General features: G+C 42.1%; 1 protein-coding gene across 1 annotated transcript in view; it reads left to right on the plus strand.

Moving 5' to 3' along the window:
• LOC140730437 (usherin) overlaps nucleotides 1-18,522 on the plus strand; it is a 37,110-nt gene extending 18,588 nt beyond the window's left edge. The window contains exons 5-8 of the mRNA XM_073050840.1: nucleotides 316-545; nucleotides 5,833-5,904; nucleotides 16,920-17,135; nucleotides 17,812-18,522. Of these exons, the coding sequence (XP_072906941.1) occupies nucleotides 316-545; nucleotides 5,833-5,904; nucleotides 16,920-17,135; nucleotides 17,812-17,901 (608 nt within the window). The 3' untranslated portion in view covers nucleotides 17,902-18,522. The remainder of the gene's footprint in view (nucleotides 1-315; nucleotides 546-5,832; nucleotides 5,905-16,919; nucleotides 17,136-17,811) is intronic.
• The last annotated feature ends 5,193 nt before the right edge of the window (nucleotides 18,523-23,715 follow it).

A 23,715-nucleotide genomic window follows, 5' to 3' on the forward strand; every position in this document is an offset into this window, starting at 1 on the left:
CCAGAAGTAGTTTCTAGAGTAGGTTACATGGTCGGCACAAAGTTGTGGGCTGAAGGGCCTGTAATGTGCTGCAGGTTTCTATGTTCTAAGTTCTATGATCCAGATACGAAGCCTTGTAAATAGTCTTGTTCTTGAATAGTACAGATACTAAATTTCTAATTATCAGTGCTTATCAGTTAACTGAAAAAGATGGCCTAGAATGTGCAAAAATGCAGAAGAATAATATATGCATGCATATTATTCTTCAGTTGTCTAAATAGAGTTAACTGATAATAGTTTGATTTTGAGTTAATGTGATATTTTCTTGTTTTCAAGGTCCTATACTGCCCACTGTTGATGATAAGACAGGAGTGCCACAATCGAACATTCCATTCTACCATGAACTGTGGTTCATTATACTAATGGCAATTCTTGGGTTGATGTGTGTAGCTATTTTCTTGTCCATCCTACTACAAAAGGCAGTAAATAAACAACCATACAAACGAGAAAGGCCACCTTTAATTCCATTAAAGAAGAGGACTAATCTACCTAATGAATCCTTCATGGTAAGATAGTTACTCGTCTTCCTTTATTATCATTTAGAAATTATAAGGCATAAGATTCAGGAATATGCTAACAAAATCATAATAGTTATCCATGCCTAGTTAATTTGAAAAGTTGCAAGTGAGCTTTCCCTTTAAACACTGCAGTCGTCAATCTTGCAAGATGTTAGGTAAGCAATTCTAGGACTATTTACAGAATGATGATGATGATGGAGTGAGAATTTTTGTCTAAGTCATGAGTGTGTATGACTTGGAGTTACCCCATAACATTACTGCTTTTGTCCTTTCTGTTGTTAGTAGGTGCAGGGAAAGGAAGTTCTATTATAGTAACTTTAGTCAATTGCTGCTTATGTTTCATAAATCGTACAAGACACAGTCAATGTGTTTACAAAACCCTTCACTTCCTCGTACTACATTTTTTCAAGACCTCTGGGAGAAATGTAAAATTCTCACTGTCCCAGGGAAATCTTTGGCCCAAGACGAGGCAAGAATTCAGGAAAGCGCCAATCATTTAATCTCTCTATAAACAAAAAAAAGCCCAAGCAACAAAATAAATCCCAATCAAGTCTCTCACCTATAGTTAGGTTCTCTGTGGCAGCTTCTGTCAATCCTACATAGGAATCATCAATTATCAATGAATTGTATTGAAAACAAGACATCATCAATGCCAGAGGACTGCCTAAGAAATTGTAGATTATGCCCGATTTAAGTGGGTCATTGTCAAATGGTAAAACTTCATTTTGGGTGCAAATACTGAACAAACAAGAGGGAATTTAATTTTTTTTAAATAAAAATGGAAAAGTTGGAAACACTCTATTGGTGAGGTAGCATCTATTGATATGAAAATGGTTAACTTCTCAGGTTGAAGATTTTTTGATCGAATTAGGAGAGAGAGAGAAAACAAATTGGTTTTAAATTGCAGGAAAGATGGAGAAAGGGTGGTTCGGACAAAGGGATTATCTCTGTTAGAATTATCTCTGTGAGTGCTGTGCAGATAAGATGCTGATAAAGTAAACGTTTTGTTAGGTTAATGAGTGACACTAGAGGTAAGAACAGAGTATCTCTGAAGAGACTTGAGGCAGTTACATCAAATATAGTCCTAATGCTACCACAGCCAGGATCAGGTTACTCACTCATCAAACATTAGAGCCTGTGATATTATTTTCATTTTCTAAGACCATGTTTTTACTCTTTTGGCCACCAGGGTGTGCTGGTTCTGCAATTTAACTTTTAGTAACAACCAACAGCTATTAAAAGTATGTGCTGTTCAAAAAAAGCAAACCTCACTAACTGTGACAAAAAAGAAAATAGTCTTTTTAAAGAAAACCTTCTTTATATTAATGGAAATAAATTTACTCAGAGCTTCCTCTTTACTGTTATAACTTCAGAGACATGATTTCTGTTGCATTTCTTTTAAAGTTTCATTTGCAGTTTAGTCTAAAATCTGAGGTAACATATTGACTTTTTCCCACTAATATCAAAATCAATTTATCTGTAATCCTTCCTTCAACATCTTTACAAGCATCCTTAATAAATTCTGTCTACCTTATTCTGTCTATTCTGTAAGGTGTGCTGTCTACCTTACATATATAACTTTTTTTCTAAACATTTTTATTGAATTCCAGTGAAATATCATAAAGTATTATTTTAATGGAACAAGCATCTTTAGAAAGGGTAAATCTCTCAGGAATTTTAAGAAAGTAATATAGGAAATGAGCACAGAATATTAAAAAAGTTTTATTTTTAGCATTAACGATTTTACAATGATGTATCAACTTTTGTATTGGAGTAGAATTTTTACTAAGTTTTTAATATTCGCAACTTTGTTGATTGTGCATTAGTTCGGCACCTCTGTGTTGACCAGAGTTTTACAACAGTAACTATGATCCACCAGCCTACTTTCTTTTTGATTACATCGGTGTGTTGGACACATGATACATCCTCTGAGACCCAGGAACTGGAAGCTACTCACCTTTTCCACCACTGACCCCTCAATGAGGATTGGTGTATGATCTCTCAACTTCCCCTTCCTGAAGTCCACAATCAAGTTCTTGGTCCTGGGAGGTTGTTGTTGCAATACCAGTCTACTAGCTGATCTATTTCACTCCTGTAAACCTTCTCAAAACTATCTGATATTCTACCGACAACAGTGGTGTCATCGATGAACTTATAGATGGCATTTGAGCTGTGCCTGGCCACACAGTCGTAAGTGTAGGAGGAAGAAATCAGTGGGCTAAGCATGCATTCTTGAGGCGCATCAGTGTTAATTGTAAGTAAGGAGGAAATGTTATTACCAATCTGTACTGGCTGTGAGCTCCCCTTAAGGGAGATTAGAATCCAGTTGTGGAGGGTGGTACAGAAACCCAGGTTTTGAAGCATGTTGATTAGTAGTGAGTGGATGATGGTGTTGAAATCTGAGCTGTAATCGATAAAGAGCAGCCTTAGAGTATGTTTACTATTGTTTATGTGCTCCAAAGCTGAGTGGAGAGCCAGTGAAATTGTGATCTGTTGTGGAGATAGAACAGTCACAGTAGGCCTAGGTCATTGCTCAGGCAAGAATTAATTGTTGCCATGACCAACCTCTCAACACATTTCATCATGTTAGAATGGGTGCTACCGATCGATAGGCATTGAGGCCTTTTTTTCCCGGGGCTCTGGTATGATTTTGAAGCAGGTCAAAATCTCTGACTGCAGCAGTAAGAGGCTAAAGTTGTCCTTAAACACTCAAGTCAGTTGGTCGGCACTGAGTTTCAGTATCCTACCAGATACACTGCCAGATCTTAACACCTTGCGAAGGTGCACGCTTTTGAAGGACATTCTGATATCAGCCTCTGGAACAAAGATCACAGGGTCACAGGATACATGGATGTAGAGCTATTCCCCTTTTCAAAGTATGCACAAAAGGCATTGACAATGGAAGAGAGAGAGAAAAAATGTTTTTTTTCCATTCCATCTCTAGCAATAATGCATTTCAACAATATTTAAAATTGACCAAATTGGAAGTATTACCAGCATTTGTGTGTACAGTTAGAGAACGAGATTCCAAGAAATCCCTTTAAGATTATGTGGTTTCTCAGATTCACTTGTCTCCATGCAAGTGGATACTTACCTTCATCTTCAGTGCTTTGGCTGTGTGAGAAAAGTATTTAAAATCAAATCCTTAAAACTAGCAAAGTTCACATCTAGCTTCATTACTAAACAACAAGCTTCAAAACTTGTATCTCCTTCTACAGCTGGATCCTTTTCTTCTTATCAGGAGATCCTAATCAATGTGGATCGGAAATAAAATTTCCTTGCCTCTGATTGTCAACACAGGCTTAGCCCACTGCGCTACGCTCTATACACTCATGACTGTGTGGCGAGGCACAGCTCAACCACCTATAAATTCACCGATGACACAACCTGTTGTTGGCAAAATATCAAAATGAGTGAAGAGGTAACAGGAGCAAGGTAGATTGGCTGGCTGAATGGTGTCGCAATAACTACTTTGCACGCAGTGATAGCAAAACCCAGGAATTGGCTGTGTCCTTCACAAAGGGGAAGTCGGGAGAACACTGAAGGCTCAGGGATGGAAAAGGTAAGCAACTTCAAGTTCCTGGGCGTCAACATCTCAGAAGATTTATCTTGGGCCCAACACCTTGATGCAATCACAAAGAAGACATGCCATCCATTAAGGACATCTTCAAAAAGCAGTGCCTCAAGAAGGAAGCATCTATCATTAAGTCAGGACATCCACTCTTCTCAGGGAGGAGGTACAGGAGCCTGAAGACCTACACTTAATGTTTTAGGAACAGTATCATTCCCCTCCATCATCAGATTTCTGAAGGGTCCATTAACAATACCTCACTATTCCTCTTTTGCAGTATTTATTTATTTTATAGTAATTTTATGCAAATACCTTCTTTCTCAATGTCACCAAGACAAAGGAGATGGTTATTGACTTCAAGAGTACTCTCACCACTCAACTCTCTTTACATCGGCAGCACAGCAGTTTCAAACGCCTGGGAGGGCACACCTCACACAACCTCTCATGGTCCCAGAACACATCCTATACAATCAGGAAAGCTCACCAATGCCTTTACTTTCTGAGGAGGCTGAAGAGAGCTGGACTATGCACATCTATGCTCACATCATTCTACAGAGGCACAGTAGAGGGCATCCTAACATGCTGTGTCACTGCATGGTGGTAGACAGGAAGGCTCTACAACAGGTAGTCAAAAATTGCCCAACGCATGACTGGCACCAGCCTAACCACCATCAGGGTGCTAGAAAAGGGCCAGTAACATCATTAAGGATCCCACCCACTCTGCTCATGGACTGTTTGTCCCACTCCCATTAAGCAGGAAGCTACGTAGCATCTACAGCAGGACCACCAGATTCATACTCCTTTACACTTACATACTGGAAATGGCATTAAACAACCTTGAATTGTGTAAACGACAAATTTCACAACATACATCAGTGAAATAAAACATTCTGATTCTGATAAAAGATTCAAGGATCATCTTAAATCCTCCTTGGTAAGATGTAAGATAGTCAGCAAATCATAAGAATACATCTCCTTCTAAATGGAGAAAGAACATTTAGGAAGGCATTGAGAACCTTGCATCCATGCATTGTTCATAGATGCCCGGGCCTAATAAATATCTTGGCCCAATACATGAATAATTTATTCCCTTTCATTGATGCTGATTGACTTGCTGAGCTTATTCAGCATTTTGTGTGTGAGGCCCAATGAAGATGCCTAAAATACCTCCCAAAGAACTTAGCTACACACACAAAATGATGGAGGATCTCAGCAAGCCAGGCAGCATCTATGGAAAAGAGTACAGTCAACGTTTCAGGCTGAGATCCTTCAGGAGGGTCTCGGCCTAAAACGTCAACTATACTCTTTTCCATAGATGCTGCCTGATCTGATGAGTTCCTCCAGCATGTTGTGTGTGTTGCTTTGGATTTCAAGCCTCTGCAGACTTTCTCTTGTTTGTGATTGGATTTCCCAAAAAAACTTATCTACCTGACCCATCAGGTACCTCCTCCTGCTCCACCAGTGTCTGAGTACATGGATCCCAACTCGGCCTCTGGCTGCCTTCAACCCCATAGAACTGGATTGGAAAAAAGTTATCTTTGATCACAAGAGATTGTCTAAGAAGATAAATACAGTATATACGTTAAGAATTCAAGGTTTTCGACCAATGGAAGGATAATTTGTCAGAGTTCACACTTACTAACTACAACATCTCATGATTATATAAACTATGTTAAATGTAGCTGTTAAATCGTTTCTTTTCAGTTTGATGCCGTTGCAGCAACCTCCGATGCTTCAAGTTCTGTCACATTGAAGAGTTACACAATGTGTTTCGAGGTATGTCTCAGTGTGTGGCTTTTTCAACCTGCAGTGTTACTACTTGCATTACTTTTTTAATATAATGCACCTATAATTTATTTTCAGACTATTGTTAAAAGTAATTGTCATTACTTAAAAGTATTTGCCAGATTTTCAGAAAGGAATGTTTAAAACTGGATAATACCAAAATAAATTACCCAGGTACTTTGCTTAGTGCTCAGGTTATGTTCCCCAGAAGAAGAGTAGTAATGAAATTTGTACTAAAAATGGGTCATGATAGCATGAGAGGGAGAGAGAGAGAGAAAGAGAGAGAGAGAGAGTTTGGACACCCCTGGTCAAAATTTCTGTTTCTGTGAATATTAAGTGAGTAGAAGATGAACTGATCTCCAAAAGTTATAAATATGAAATATTCTTTTCAAAATTTTAAGCAAGATTAGTGTATGATTTTTGTTTTGTACAATTTTAGACTGAAAAAAAGGAAAGGAGAACCATGCGAAAGTTTGGGCAACCCAAGAGATTTGAGCTCTTAGATAACTTTTACCAAGGTCTCAGACCTTAATTCGCTTGTTAGGGCTATGGCTTGTTCACAATCATAGGAAAGGCCAGGTGATGCAAATTTCAAAGCTTTACAAATACCTTGACTTCTCAAACCTTGTCCCAACAGTCAGCAGCCATGAGCTCCTCTAAGCAGCTGCCTAGCGCTCTGAAAATTAAAATAAATGATGCCCACAAAGCAGGAGAAGGCTATAAGATGATAGCAAAGCATTTTCAGGTAGCCGTTTCCTCAGTTCGTAATGTAATTAAGAAATGGCAGTTAACAGGAACGGTGGAAGTTAAGTTGAGGTCTGGAAGACCAAGAAAACTTTCCAAAAGAACTGCTCATAGGATTGCTAGAAAGGCAAATCAAACCCCCTGTTTGACTGCAAAAGACCTTCATGAAGATTTAACAGACTCTGGAGTGTTGGTGCACTGTTCTACTGTGCAGTGACATCTGCACAAATATGACCTTCATGGAAGAGTCATCAGAAGAAAACCTCTCCTGCATCCTCACTACAAAATTCAGTGTCAGAAGTTTGCAAAGGAACATCTAAACAAGCCTGATGCATTTTGGAAACAAGTCCTGTGCCCTGATGAAGTTAAAATAGAACTTTTTGGCCGCAATGAGCAAAGGTATGTTTGGAGAAAAAAGGGTGCAGAATTTCATGAAAAGAACACCTCTCCAACTGTTAAGCACGGGGGTGGATCGATCATGCTTTGTGCTTGTGTTGCAGCCAGTGGCAAGGGGAACATTTCACTGCTAGAGGGAAGAATGAATTCAATTAAATACCAGCAACTTCTGGAAGCAAACATCACACCATCTGTAAAAAAGCTGAAGATGAAAAGAGGATGGCTTCTACAACAGGATAATGATCCTAAACACAGCTCAAACTCCACAATGGACTACCTCGAGAGGTGCAAGCTGAAGGTTTTGCCACGGCCCTCACAGTCCCCCGACCTAAACATCATCGAAAATCTGTGGATAGACCTCACAAGAGCAGTGCATGCAAGACGGCCCAAGAATTTCACAGAACTAGAAGCCTTTTGCAAGGAAGAATGGGCGAAAATTCCCCCAAACAAGAATTGAAAGACTCTTAGCTGGCTACAGAAAGTGTTTACAAGCTGTGATACTTGCCAAAGGGGGTGTTACTAAGTACTGATCATGTAAGGTGCCCAAACTTTTGCTTTGGGCCCTTTTCCTTTTTTGTTATTTTGAAACTGTAAAAGATGGAAATAAAAAAAAGTAATCTTGCTTAAAATATTAAAGAAATGTGTCATCTTTAACTTTATTCCTTTTGGAAAAAGGTCATCTTTTACTCGCTTAGCTATTCACAGTAACAGAAATTTTGACCAGGGGTGCCCAAACATTTGCATGGCACTGTGTATAAACAACATTTGAGGGGGATTGTCAACAGTTTCGGTTGAAACCCTGCATCATTATTAAGAGCAGAGAGAGGAGATAACCAGTAAAGAGGAGAAATTGGACTGATGAGACAGGGGCCAATGTTGATTATAGACCGAGGGGGCAGCATTCTCTAATGGACATCTCATGGTACTGGAAGATGAACAAATTTTGGGCAGGCAGACTATAGTGCATCTATAACTGAGCTGATGGTCTTCCAGCAACACTCTCTGCTCTCTCCCCAATTCTTTGGATGCACAGCTCTGCCCAACCTGCAGTAATCTACAGCCATGGAGGACTTCAGCAACTAGCGATTCCTACAGAATTTGCAACAACGAAGAAGTTAGAGTGGCCATTGCTCATCCCTAACAATGGCTCTCACTCACTACTCCAGCCCTGACCTCTGCATCCTTGCACTGCTGACCCCAGCCTGCTCATGCTGTGAGTGACTCCTCCCTTCAGGAGTGTCAGAAGACTAGTGTTTGCAACAGATTCCTGGAGCCAGTTTTCCAACACAGCAGTGGGAAGGACAGGGGTTCACAACCAGTTCCTGACACATTGAGCAAGTGTCAGGGGAGGGGCTACGTACCTGTGACTGTTTGGACCAGAGGACCAGGAGCACCATTACAAACCAGTGCTCTGCAGAAGAGCACTAAATGGGGTACCAGATTACAAATAAACAAATTCCCCATACAATGAATAGCAACAATTATTATTGAATTGCATTTAAAATGAAGTCAATGTTCTTTTAAATCACACTGATACAGTAATTGTGATAGTTCATTGTAATTATTGTAATGAAACAAGGTGCTTATGAGGTTTGTGTATCGGAGCATGAGTGCTACTTGAAGTCAATGATTTCTTATGTTTATAATGCAGCAAAGAAAATGATGTTACTCAGATCTACATTAATATTTAGGTAACAGCCTTGCCTGAATGATCACAATTTTACTTGACTCATAATGTTGTGGGTACAATTCCACTCCAGGTGCTGAAGCATATAATTCTTGCTGACACCTTTAAGTAGTAACAAGGATTTCAGCAGCAGAAAAGCCTAGGCAGGGACAGATTTAGTTGTTACTGTAGAATATCAGTGACCGGGAAATGTGGTTCAGAATTTGTTAGTGAAAATGTGGAAACTGGTGAGGTTGAGTTGTTCTCCGACCTTGGCAATTTCCTTGCAAATGTCTTGTCACCATGTGTCCTCCAAATGCTTGGTTTTTGTATGCTAAAGGCCAAGCATTCAGAGGACACAGCACAATCAACAGAGTACTGATGATGTCTCCTCACATGATGATGAAACGTTTGCAAGGGAATTGCCAAGGTCGGAGAACAACTCAACACAATCATCAACCACTGAGCTACACATCATCCAAGTTATTTCCAATGTGGAAGCTATTACTGTATTATCAGAGATTGTTGCTGAGGTGCAGCATGTAAATGAGTGATATGCAAGGACCAAGTTTTGACCATTGAGGATGCTGGAGCTAATAGTCAGGAAGAAGGGAGGGAAGCAATGACAGCAGTTCTCTGATTACAACTGTAGAGATTAAAACTGATCCAAACAAGTGCTGTGTTACCCAGCTAGACATCAGTGGCAGAGGATGGGGTAGTCAGTTGTGTTTAAGGTTGCAGACAAATCAAGACGAAGACAAGGGATGTTTTTGTTTCGACTACTAGGTTAAGGAGGTATCAGGGAACTTTAGATCAGATATTGTGCAATGAGAAGGTGGTCAATTAACAATCCCGCTACGTGCAATCTTTTAGGGAAGAGAAAATGAAAGAATTCCTATTTAAGGTAGAAAGTGAATTGCTGGACATTCTCATGGAATAAATGAGTTTGTAGCGGGGTGCTACGCGCAGCGCTGAAATTACGACACGGAGTCGATAAACTGCAACCACGGAATAAGTTTATTTCAAAAACACAGTCTTGCTTTAAAGCCTGTCTCCCCCCACTCGATACTTCGAGAGGCACGTAACTGAAACTCCTTGAGGCTATGTATCTTTGTCTCTGGCTCTGGCTAATTGTCAGCCGGTTCGAGTGTGCTAGTAATTGGGTCGCCACATAACCCCCCCCCAGAACCGGCGGTACACCCCCCAATGTCCACAGTCTGGGCCGGGCCTTGTTTGGGAGGTCGGCCTCTGCGCCGCGGTGCCGGAAACTCGACCGGTTGCGCCAAGTCCACGTGGGCCGGTTTGAGTCGGTCCACCGTGAAAACCTCCTCTCTCCCCCCAACGTCCAGCACGAACGTGGACCCGTCGTTTCTGATCACCGTAAACGGCCCCTCGTAGGGCCGTTGCAGCGGTGGCCGATGCCCGCCCCGTCGTACAAACACAAACTTACAGTTCTGCAGGTCTTTGGGTACACAGGTCGGGTGCTGCCCATGCTGCGAAGTGGGTACGGGGGTCAGGGCACCGAGCCTCTCACGTAGTCTGCCCAGGACTGCTGCGGGTTCGTCCTCTCGCCCCCTTGGGGCTGGTATGAACTCCCCGGGAACGACCAGGGGTGCGCCGTACACCAACTCGGCCGACGAAGTGTGCAGATCGTCTTTGGGCGCCGTGCGGATGCCGAGTAGGACCCAGGGAAGCTCGTCCGCCCAGTTAGCTCCTCGCAGGCGGGCCATGAGAGCCGACTTCAGGTGACGGTGGAAACGCTCCACCAGTCCGTTCGACTGTGGGTGGTAGGCAGTGGTGTGGTGCAGCTGAGTCCCCAACAGGTTGGCCATCGCTGACCACAGGCTGGAGGTGAACTGGGCGCCTCTGTCGGAGGTAATGTGGGCCGGTACACCAAAGCGGGACACCCAGGTGGCGATCAGCGCCTGGGCGCAAGATTCGGAGGTGGTGTCGGTGAGCGGGATCGCCTCTGGCCATCTTGTGAACCTGTCCACGATAGTCAGGAGGTGCCGCGCCCCGCGTGACACTGGCAGGGGGCCCACGATATCCACATGAATGTGGTCGAAACGCCGGTGGGTGGGGTGGAACTGCTGCGGCGGGGCCTTGGTGTGTCGCTGCACCTTGGCCGTCTGGCAGTGCAAGCACGTTCTGGCCCAGTCACGGACCTGCTTGCGGAGTCAGTGCCAAACGAACCTGCTGGAGACCATCCGGACGGTAGTGCGGATGGAGGGGTGGGCCAAGTTATGAATGGAGTCGAACACACGTCGTCGCCAAGGTGCCGGGACGACGGGACGGGGCTGGCCGGTGGCGACGTCACAGAGTAGGGTCCTCTCACCTGGGCCTACGGGGAGGTCCTGGAGCTGCAAACCGGAGACTGCGGTTCTGTAACACGGGATCTCCTCATCTGCCAACTGTGCCTCAGCCAGTGCCTCAAAGTCTACCCCTTGGGAAAGGGCGTGAATGTTAGGGCGAGAGAGCGCATCCGCCACGACATTGTCCTTACCCGAGACGTGCCGGACGTCCGTCGTGTATTCAGAGATGTAGGACAGATGGCGCTGCTGGCGGGACGATCAGGGGTCGGACACCTTTGTGAATGTAAAGGTAAGCGGTTTGTAGTCCGTGAACGCAGTGAAGGGCCTACCTTCTAAGAAGTACCTGAAATGCCGGATTGCCAGGTATAGCGCCAACAGCTCCCGGTCGAAAGCACTGTATTTGAGCTCGGGTGGCCGCAGGTGTTTGCTGAAAAACGCCAGGGGTTGCCAGCGGCCCGCGATGAGCTGCTCCAGTACCCCACCGACTGCCGTGTTAGATGCGTCCACCGTGAGGGCGGTAGGGACGTCCATTCTGGGGTGCACTAGCATCGTGGCATTCGCCAAGGCATCCATCGTTTGAATGAAAGCGGCGGCGGACACCTCGTCCCAGGTAATGTCCTTGCCCGGACCTGACAGCAAGGCGAACAGGGGGCGCATGATCCGGGCAGCTGAAGGGAGGAAGCGGTGGTAGAAATTGACCATACCTACGAATTCCTGGAGGCCTTTGACCGTGGTGGGTCGGGGGAAATGGCGGACCGCATCTACCTTAGCGGGCAGAGGGGTTGCCCCGTCTGTGGTAATCCTGTGGCCCAGGAAGTCAATGGTGTCGAGCCCGAACTGGCATTTGGCCAGGTTGATCGTTAGACCGTAGTCACTCAGCCGGGCAAAGAGCTGTCGGAGGTGGGACAGATGCTCCTGACGACTGCTGCTGGCTATGAGGATGTCGTCCAAATAGATGAATGCCAAGTCCAGGTCGCGTCCCACCGCGTCCATCAACCGCTGGAACGTCTGTGCGGCATTCTTCAGGCCGAACGGCATGCGGAGGAACTCGAAAAGGCCGAACGGGGTGATGAGAGCCATTTTGGGGATGTCGTCCGGATGCATCGGGATTTGATGGTATCCGCGGATTAGGTCTACCTTGGAGAAGATCTGCGCGCCGTGCAGGTTGGCTGCAAAGTCCTGAATGTGCGGCACAGGGTAGCGGTCCGGTGTTGTAGCCTCGTTCAGCCTGCGGTAGTCGCCGCACGGTCTCCAGCCCCCTGTCGCCTTGGGCACCATGTGCAGGGGGGAGGCCCATGGGCTGTCAGACCACCGAATTATCCCCAATTCCTCCATCCGCGTGAACTCCTCCTTCGCCAGTCGGAGCTTGTCCGGGGGAAGCCGCCGAGCGCGGGCATGGAGGTGTGGTCCCTGGGTCAGGATGTGGTGCTGTACACCGTGTCGGGGCATGGCTGCCGTGAACTGCGGTGCCAGAACTGATGGGAAATCCGCCAGGACCCTGGTGAAGTCGTTGCCGGACAGCGTGATGGAGCCGAGCTGAGGGGCTGGCAACTGAGCTGCACCCAGGGGGAATGTCTGAAAGGTCTCGGCATGAACCAGTCTCTTCCTGGGCAGGTCGACCAGTAGGCTGTGAGCCCGCAAGAAATCCGCACCCAGAAGCGGTTGGGCTACGGCGGCCAGTGTGAAGTCCCACGTAAACTTGCTGGAGTCGAGCCGTAGCTGCACCGGACGGGTGCCATAAGTCCTTATGGTGCTGCCGTTCGCGGCCCGTAGGGGGGGACCCGGCGCCCTGCTGCGGGTGTCGTAACTCGTCGGAGGTATGACGCTGATCTCAGCACCGGTGTCGACCAAAAACCGGCGTCCCAACTGTTTGTCCCAGACATACAGGAGGCTATCCCGATGGCCAGCCGTCGTAGCCATCAGCGACGGCTGGCCCTGGCGTTTCCCGGGAACTGGCAGGGCGGGCGACAATGGCGGGCATCTGCGCCCCACCGCTGGTGGTAGAAACACCATTGCTCGTTGGGCTCCACACCCCGGCCTCTGGGTTTAGCGGGCTCTGCAGCCGGGCCTGAACTGGTTTGCTGCTGGGAGCGTGGCTGGGTGATCAGTGAGATGGATGCCCCACTCCCCTTCTTGGCGTTCCACAGCGCGTCCGCCCGGGCTGCCACCTTCCGGGGTTCGCTGAAATCCGCGTCGGACAGCGGCAGGCGTATGTCCTCGGGCAGCTGCTCCAGGAAAGCCTGCTCAAACATGAGGCAGGGTGTGTGTCCGTCGGCCAGAGACAACATCTCATTCATTAAAGCCGATGGAGGTCTGTCTCCCAAACCATCCAGGTGCAGTAAACGGGCATCTCGCTCACAGCGGGAGAGCCCGAAAGTCGTTATGAGCAGGGCTTTGAATTCCGTGTACTTGCCGTCCGCCGGGGGAGACTGTACGAACTCCGCGACCTGGGCCGCTGTGTCCTGGTCGAGGGAGCTCACCACGTAGCAGTAACGGGTGTCCTCTGAGGTTATTTGCCGAACATGGAATTGGGCTTCTGCTTGCTGAAACCATAGGTGAGGTCGTAGCGTCCAGAAGCCTGGCAGCTTCAAGGAAACCGCTTTAACAAATGCAGCGTCTGCCATCTCCGGTCCAAAAAAACGGTTGGACCGTCGGGGTCACCAATGTAGCGGGGTGCTACGCGCAGCACTGAAATTACGACACGGAGTCGATAAACTGCAACCACGGAATAAGTTTATTTCAAAAACACAGTCTTGCTTTAAAGCCTGTCTCCCCCCACTCGATACTTCGAGAGGCACGTAACTGAAACTCCTTGAGGCTATGTATCTTTGTCTCTGGCTCTGGCTAATTGTCAGCCGGTTCGAGTGTGCTAGTAATTGGGTCGCCACAAGTTCTGTTTTTACAATGTTCTTTAGTCAATTTTATTCAGGAGTCAGAAAATACATGCTGTGGTGAAAGTAATCAAAAGTGCATTAAACTGATGAGAGAACAATTGCTAAAATTGGAGAGAGAAGGGAAATGTGTTCTGTTGTTAATGGGAATGAATGTATGCATATACATCTAACTTCTAAATGTAATAACACTGTAGACTTGTCTGTTTATAGGGGCATCCATTAATCAGGCATTTGTAACCCAGGGATGAAACCAGAATCCGGAATCAAAAAGGAGCTGTGAGAATTGTGTTGGTTGTGATAAATTGGGGAGCTTCAGTGAAAGATATGACAATAGTTAATTCTTAAGGAGAGGATGCTGGAATTATAACTGTTATACATTCCTTTCTTGTACAAATAAATCAAAAGAAAAACAATGCAAACTATACTGAACAGAAGAAATTAAGAATGGTATTAAATCTGGGGAGGAGCCGTAAAAGGTTGTCATAAGAAGTAGCAGGTTTAAGCATTATGAGCAGTTGAGAATTCAGTAAAAAGGAACAAAGGGATGGATTTAGAGAGCATTAATAGAGTTTGAGAATAAATGTGTAAGGAATACTGGATAAATTATCTAAGCTTCCACAAGTATATAAAAAGACAAAGGTTAACAAAGGCAAATGCAAGTCCCTTATACTCAAAAATATGAGAATTTATAATGGGAACAAAGAATGTGCAGAACAATTAAACACATCAGTAAATAGGTATACTGGTTTTATTATTTTCACATGCACCGTGCAGCGGTGGAAAAACTTGCCTTGCATACCATCCATACAGATCAATTCTTTTTTTTCAGATAGTAGAAAGTAAAAACAGAGTGAAGAATTAAGTGTCAAAGTACAGAGAAACTGTAGTGCAGAGAAACAGTATGGTGTAAGATTACAAGAGGTAGATTGGTAGTCAAGAGTCTATCTTATATTTGGGAAGCACTGTTCTTATAACAGTGGGATAGAGGCTCTGCTTGAACCTGGGTGGTTCGTGCTTTCCCGCTTTGATGTCTTCTGCCTGACAGGAGTGGGGAGAAGGGAAAATGTCTAGGGTGGCTGAGATTTTTAAATATGCTGGCTGTTTTACTGAGGCAGCAAGAACTACAGACAGAGTCCATGGAAAGTCTGTGAATTGCTGAGCACAATTGATTTGGTCTTCTTGGAAGAGGATGCAAATAACTTCACAGAAATGCCAGGAGAACAAAAGTTTAATGAAAAGGAGGATTAAAAGAATTAGTGTTAGGAAGGACACAAAGTTAATGAGACTGAGAGCCATTAAGTTCCCAAGATCCGATCGATCGTCAATGTCCCTGCAAATGAAACAGTACTTTGTAAATATCATGAAAGGAGAGTGAAAACATAGAACAACAGAACAGTGAAACTAACATTAGTCACAGGGAAATGCTGAAGACTAGAATACTGGAACGAGACAATGAACATGGATTTGTGAAAGGGACCAGAGTTTCTTTGAGGATGCTATTGGTTGAGTAATTAAGGGAGAACTAATTCAAGTGGAGTATTTTGATTTTCAGAAGGACTTTGATAATGTCCTGCTATAGAGATTTGTGAACAGAATTAAACCACATGGTAAAGGTAAAATAGCAACATGAATAGAAAATTGGTTGACAGTAGGAAACAGAGAAGGGTTTCTTTTTCAGGGGGTACTGCAGGGTCAGTGCTTGCCCTTGCAGCCATTCACAATATATAGCAATGGTTTGGATAAGAGAACTGTAAGAAAAAAGGAAACATGCAATACTTTTCGAATCTTAATGTTAAAAGTTGTCTAGGTGTCCTTGTACACCCTTCAATGAAAGTGAACATACATGCAAGTGCAGCCAGCTGTAAAATGACAAATGATTTGTTGGCCTTCATTGCAAGAAACTCTGAATACAGAAGCAAAGATCTCTTGTTGCAATTATGTAGAGCCTCACTACGATCACACCATGTGCAGGTTCGGTTTCCTTATCTAAGAATGGACATGCTTGGCATAGAGGGAGTGTAATGAAAGGTTTACAAAGCTGACTCTTGATATGGCAGATTTTTTGCAAGAGGAGTGATTGGGTCAACAAAGCCTGTACTATCTCGGTCTTAGAAGATTGAGGAGCAATTTCGCATAAATATTCAGAATTCTGGCTTACTCATTCATTTATCTATTTGGAGATACAGCACCGAACAGGCCTTTCTACCCCAACAAGCCGCGCTGCCTAGCAACCCACCTATTTAACCCTTAACCCAATCAGAGGACCCTTTACAATGACCAGTATGTCTTTGGAATGTGGGAGGAAACTGGAGCACCAGGAGGAAACACATGTGCTCACGGGAAGGACTTACAAACTTCTTAAAGACTGCATTGGAATTGAACTCCTAGCGCCACCCTGAGCGGTAATAGCTACGCTATCATGATGTCCCAATACTCGCATCCATCTGTACTACAAGGAATCCTAAATTAGTGAAAAACTGCATTTCCATTGGTGGAGCCTTCCCTCAATAACTGGCCAAATTCTGTGCTCAGGTATTTTGACTTGAAACTCTCTGTTCAACATCTGAACACTTAATACTCAGAAGCTCAGAGTGCACCAGCAATTTTTAAATGATACTGAGTCAGTATGTTATGTTACCTGGATGGAATTGTCCTTGATTTAGATTTCATTGAAGAACATGCCTGATTTTGTTCCCGAAAAATAGATAAATAGATTAATTTACAGATTAATAGCCTCCATTCGATTAGCTGTCAGTATTTATATATAATTAATAAATAATAACATTGTGTAAGAAAGCACTGATCTGATCTGGTATGTTCCTCATTAAGTAATAATGATGTGCCATAAATAGGGAAAAAGAGTTTGAGGTTGTGAAATAAAACTTTTTTTCAGCATACACACTACAGGCTCAGAACCTATGTTATACAGTACAAACATCTATTTACTACTCGCTAATGATAGTCGTTAATGAACATTAATATTTTGACTTACAGGGGCTTACGGACACCAAAATTTCAGAACGTAGATCTCACATGAGTAACTGCAACATGTCAGTGATACATGTGCCAAGCCGGAGTCAGCTGAGTCACGCCAGTTCTCAGACTTCCCTGCACCGCAGCGTCAGTCAGCTGGTCGATACCCATGACAAGAAATCCCTGATGGAAAGCTCAGTGTGGGAATTCTTTGCACAGGGACGTGACAGTGGAATGGTAATCGAATCATAAATATTTATAGAAATCGTATATTTACAACATTCAGGAGGTGAAATTGGGCAATGGAAAAATGAATCAGAATTGATGAAAATGGGACTTTCGGCTTATTTGTAGTCCATCACGTACTGCTGAAAAGTATGAGTTCCTATATCTTATATGCCTTGTGTAAGAGGAGTTTCTTCAAAATCACTGACTTACGGTAATCCTATTTGATAACCTGAAATTCATGAAGTGATTCATTAGATATACAAAAAAGTGGAAATACTGGAAATTCACTTGTGCTTGTTAGAACTTAATTACGTAGATGCTCACAATGCAGTCTCTTGGTGCAACTGAACACAGGGAGTGTGACCACTTTGCACAATATTTCTGATCAGTCTCCAAAATTATCCTAACCAACCAGTTGCCTGCCACTATAAGTCCCCATCTTACTCCCATTGTGACGTCTCTGCCTCTGACCTCATTCAGTGCCTCAACAAGTTCATCAGAATTAAATTCACAGACATCCATCAGTGAATGTGAAAAGATAGGAACTGGTATTTTCATTATCTGATTGAATTCACAGCATCGAGTCACACAGTTTAACAATTTTGAGCTTAAGTCTGCACAACTATTCGTGGTTGTTGTAAATGAATAATACTCACTTAATGTATTTTTCTCATTTCTGTTTCAGTACCCAGATGATGATGATCTATTGGAGTCTATCAAAGGTTTTAGTTCAGTTACAAAAGAGCACACAATATTTACAGACACCCAGTTATAAGAAAAATACTCCACAATCAGGTTCCTCTACCTTTAAAGTATTGTGTGTTCTTTATATGTTTCTTTGTTTTGAAAAAAATTGGGAGGCAAATCGAAGATTATCAGTTAGTGGCTACAATTGCCAGTTTTCAGCAGCAGTATTTCTTTTCCTATAAATTTTAATTTTGGCATAATTCTCAATTCCACAAATTGCAATCCAGAGTGTGAAAAGCTTTTTGACCAGCAGAGGGCGGCATTTTAGAGTTTTTGTGTGTGTGTGTGAGTGTGTGTGAAATTACTATCTCAATTAAAGACATAAAATTCAATGAATGACACCTGTACAACTTCATCTTCATACCAAGTCAAGGTTCAGGGAAATCTGAAAATCCGAAATGAAGAAAGGAAAGCTAAAGACTAGCTACAAGGTAATATAGCCAGATAGGAAAACCAAATTAATATTTCAGTTAAGTAACTTTTATTGCTCCCTCCGCACCTAAGCTGATCCAAATTTCTGCCTTCCATATTCCAGCTAGTACCAAGTCTATTCACCCATCACCTTTACACAGGTATATCCATTATCTCCTTAGCTGACTAATTCTACAATTATAAAATTCCCTCCGTTTCTATTTATGTTATACTAACAAGCTGAAGAATACATTAAAATAAAGTAAATAATCCTGAAAACTCTTCACAGGTTAAACAGCAGAAAGATAAGCAATGGAAACATTTTGAATGCATTTTAAGAACAAATAAATACTATACTTTAAAATGATTTTTGTATTTATATCTGAAATCAAATATTACTGACTTAATAATACTTTGTATAAATGAACTAAAATACATTAGTCCTTTATCCAAAGATGGTTCATATAACACAAATAATAGTTTGGAACTTGTGTACAATTTTACAGTTGTCTATCAGATCTACTGTAGATAAATCTGAAGTATGAACTGAATACATGCTAACTCTGTGTGCTTAAAAGATTTCACACCAGAAGTGTTAATAGTTTGTAAAGAAAATCAGGTCAGAATGATGTTGATGAGCCAGTAATATGGGCAAAAACAAAGATAGGAAATGCCATGTATAAATAATTTTATATTCAGAGACATGGGAATTTTAAACTACCTGCAGATTGAAGTTTAAATGAATCATTTTTACTTGTACAATAATTGGTAGAATATTTTTATTTAATCAGACTATTTATATTAACAGAACTGTACTAAGATTTTGCAATTGAACATGCATTTGTGCACACCGCATACGCATCCCCAACATGTTCATGTTTAAGCTCACCTACGTTTTTATATACACGCAATCTAAGATTAAATATGCCCCTGTATTATTTTGAAAGATAAACTCAGTATTTTCAGACATAATAATACCAATAGTAGTTACCTTAATACTAGATCAACCTTACGTGAGTTTGTATAGTTTATTCCAGCCTCTAAAATGATTTCACCCTTGGTGACCATCACTGGTCTCTTCTATGTCCTGTTTCTCCAGGAACTGCTATGAGAATTTGTACAACAAAAGTTATTTTATCAAGCTTTATAAATTTGATTTTAAAAAGTATGATACAAGATGCTTGTAACTGATTCGATCAGAATCTGCTCACCAGGAAATCAGCATCAAATGACTAATTTTAAATTCCACATAAGTATTTATCTGCCATTTGCTTCAAAAGTCTTCAGGAAAACATGTGTTTACTGTGAGCTTTAATTATTTAGTCCGTGAAAAACTGTATTCATTATTCCCAAAGCAGATTTCAAGTTCCATAAAAATATTAAGAATTACATTAAAAGATCTTTTTTTTCTTCAAGATGATGTGATAAAGTATGTAATTAATTAATTCCACTTCTAATTTAGATTAGAATGGAAATTACTTCCATTTCTAGGATAGCTGAGTGAAATATACGGAACCAAGGTAACATGAGTGCCGTGAACATGTGACACCATGGCAGAGCAGCGGTTAGTGTGACTCTATTTCAGATTGAGGTGTTGGAGTTCGGAGACCGATGCCGGCATCCTCTGTAAGGAGCTTTCGTACATCCTGCCAAGGAATGTGTGTGCTTTCTCCGGATACTCGTCTTCATCCCACAGATCAAAGATGTACTGGGCAAGCAGCTCGAAGGGCCAGAAGGGCCTATTCTGCTCTGAACCTCTAAATTAAATGAAAATAAAATAAATAAATTGATATTCAGTTGTCTTTCAAGTTATAACTGGAAATTAAATAATTTTATTACCAAATTTCTTTATGGATTTTAAGTTGAAAGGCTATCACAGTTATTGTTGTTACAACAATTCTGACAATTAAATGTTTTGAACAACATTCAATTCAGCAGAATTTCTCAAAGAACATTGCAAAGGTAAAGTGAACAGATCATTCTAAAGTTGAGCAGCTCATCCAACACAGAGATACAATTCTCTGTCCACAGATTCCACTTGACCGGCTGAGTTCTTCCAGTAGTTCTGCCATCGTTCCAGACTCCACCATATGCCGTTTTATGTGTTTTGCACAGCAGAGGCCCATTTGGCCCTTTGAGTCTATCCATTCATTCAATATACATATATCCCCCGCTTTACAAAAGTTCACTTTACGACACTTTGCTTTTACAAAAGACCTACATTAGTACCTGTTTTTGCTAGCCGAAAGAAATCCAAAGAGGATTTTTGCTTTTACAAAAAAAGGCAAAAAGTGAAAATAGCGTTCAGCGTTTGTTTTGCAGCGAGCCGTTATACAGGCAGCGTGCACCCCGAGCAGCGAGAGTGGCGAAAAGCGAAAATAGCGTTCAGCCTTTGTTTTGCTCTTAGCAAAACAAACACTCAGCATCAAGCCGCCATAGCTTTGAACTGCGTGAGATTTTCGCTACGATTGACAGTGCTGCAATGATTGCAGAAAAGTATGACTTCAATTTTGAAAGGGCACATAGGTTTAGGGCAGGTTTGCAGGATGTTTTGAGTGCTTACAAAGAACCGTATGATAGAAAAATGTGTGAACCTTCCAGTGTGCTCACTGTCTTCCCGATTCTGGTAAGTGAAACTACACTGTACATACATTATTTCTTCTTTATATAGGCTGTGTATTTATATCATTCCTGCTTTTACTATATGTTCATGTTATTTTAGGTTTTATGTGTTATTTGGTTTGATTTGGTAGATTATTTTTTGGGTCTGGGAACGCTCAAAAATTTTTTCCATATAAATTAATGGTAATTGCTTCTTCACTTTACGACATTTCAGCTCATGAAAGGTTTCATAGGAACGCTCTGCCTTTGGATAGCGGGGGAAACCTGTATTCAAAGCAGACCATATTTTCACTATCCCCTTCTCTCCTCATACCCAATGATGCCCTTTATCTCCTTCTTCAGGAGAACAATTTGCCCTCCCTCTCTGTGCAATCTGTCAATATTTCAGAAACTGAAATTTGACTCCTCTCAATCTTCCAAATTCCAGTGATTACAAATACAATTCATCTAACAGGGAGACCAAAACTACATATAATAGATCAGGTGTAGAATTGCCTTGGTCTTCTATAGTCTTCATGTAACCAAATGACATACCATGCACATTCAAAATTGCCTGCTGTAATATGATAACTTCCAGTGTGTAAAAAAAATATAGTAGTTCGACAATTCAAGACCAAAGTTGTTGATTTCAGTTTGTCTGAACAACAAAGGATTTATTCAGAAAGAAATTACAGATTTCTGAATAACTTCAGGAGAAAGAGATCAGTTCCTGCACCATTCCCTGATGATTCCTTTCAGAATTGCTCATGTTCAGCCATTTGAACACCTGTAAGCTCCATCAAAATGTAATACAACTAGTCACTGCTACCCCAGACAGCACCTACCAGACCCACAAATTCTACTACTCAAAGAACAAAGATAACAAGCGCATGGGAAGCCATCACCTGCAGCACCAAACTGCACATTATCAGATCTTGAAAACATCTTAAACACAAGAAAGTCTGCAGGTGCTGGAACTCCAAGGCAACACACACACTGACGGAACTCAGCAGGTCAGGCAGCATTAATGGAAATGAATAAACAATCAACGTTTTGGGCCAAGACCCTTCTCCATCTTGCTGAATTCTCTTTTTCACTAGCTCCAAATTCTGGAAGACCTTCTCCAACAGCATTATGGGAGTACCCTCACCAAGACTGCAGCATTCCAAAAAGGTAAATTCCCAGATCCCCACCATCTTCTCAAGAACCCTTGAGATGGGCAATAAGAGTTAACCTTGTCAAGTAAAATATTGTTTTTTTAAAAAGTCCTATTCATGCACTTTCCAATGTGGAACTCTGGGACTTAGAATGACAATTAGTGCTACATTTACTATTACTTTTCACCAATGGATTCCACATACACAATCACAAAGCATGGTCTTGCTGGGTTTCCAGAACAACAGAATCATTACCTGGATCCTGTTCTTTGTTAGATTTGGTAAATTGAATAAGAGATAAGTTTTTTCTAACTGTTTTCCTCAAATTATATTCCTTTATATATTTCCAACTGGTGTTTTTAGCAATATCTATATTATTGAATGTTTTGATTTATTCAACATTTTTACTTCAGTGTTAGAACAGTTGCTAACTGTCTCAAATATTTTTAAATTATTACAACATCTGGTTGCTTTCATGGTAATCAAGCCATCACTTATCACCCTGCTCAAGATCATTTTGGAAGCAGCAGCTCTGTACTGCACTGTAATCCAATCACTTTCTGGACATTGCCTCTGATATTGAGCGCTCAGAGAGTTTTGGCTGGAAGCTAATCAAATCTACACAAGAATGTAACAGCTTCTTGGGCCTGAGAAACTTTATCCTTTCCAGATGTTTTGCAGTGTTTGAAACTCAGACTCCAGTTTATCAACTCTTGAGTCAAATTTCGTTAACCTGCAGGAACTTCCTGTGAACCTAACTGCTTGGGATTTTGTTCCATCTACCAACCTATGAGCTTCAGGTACAACACATTGCATGCCCTGCTACCTCTAACCTAAAAGTGTATTTATTCATTTACAGTTTATAAATGGATTTTTAAAAAGTCACCGGAATTTCTTGCCTATTCCTAACTACTCTTGAGCTGAGGAGCCAATGACAAGTCAACTACATTGGTAGATCTGGAACCCAGACTGAGTAAGGGTATCAGATTTCCTTCCCTCAATAACATGGATGAACCTGAGTGATTTTTTTAATATAATAATTCAGTGGTTCCATGGGTTCATTTGCTGAGGCCATCTTTTTTGTTCAATATTTCATGTTTTACACCAATAATGTTTCCAACTGCTATGATTTTTTTCAATGCACCAATACAATGCTATCTAATTGTCTTTTTACAGCTTTGCTTTAAAATTTGGTCGTTCTTCATTAGTTACAAATTTAAATGTCTCCACTTTGCTGTAAATTGTGATTGAGACCAAATCTCTAAGAGAGAAAAACCAACAGCCAATCACCAATCTGTGATGTCATATTGATTGCTTGTCAGCTGCTGTTGATTAGTCAGGCCTTTGCTCAGGTCTTACCTATGATGGAACTCCCTTATTGGTTTTCCACTTCCCATGGTAAGTACAGACTTTGGGTCTTTTTCACCCTCTGTTTTATAATGAAACTCTTTCAAATGTTTGATTCAATTACTTATGCAAATTTTGTGATTCAGGAGATTGAAAGGGAATGATGAAGTGGTGTTTTGTGATTTGTGAATTATTACTGTCAATTTAAGAGAGTAATTGTGACTAGAAGTGTTGTTCTTTTGCAACTAGGAGCTTGGTTGAATATTGCAGGCACTATCCTAACTCCTTTGTCTTTGCTCTGTCATGGACTTCCTTCTGGAATAGCA

The sequence above is a fragment of the Hemitrygon akajei genome, chromosome 7, assembly GCF_048418815.1.
Source record: "Hemitrygon akajei chromosome 7, sHemAka1.3, whole genome shotgun sequence".
Lineage (NCBI taxonomy): Eukaryota > Metazoa > Chordata > Chondrichthyes > Myliobatiformes > Dasyatidae > Hemitrygon > Hemitrygon akajei.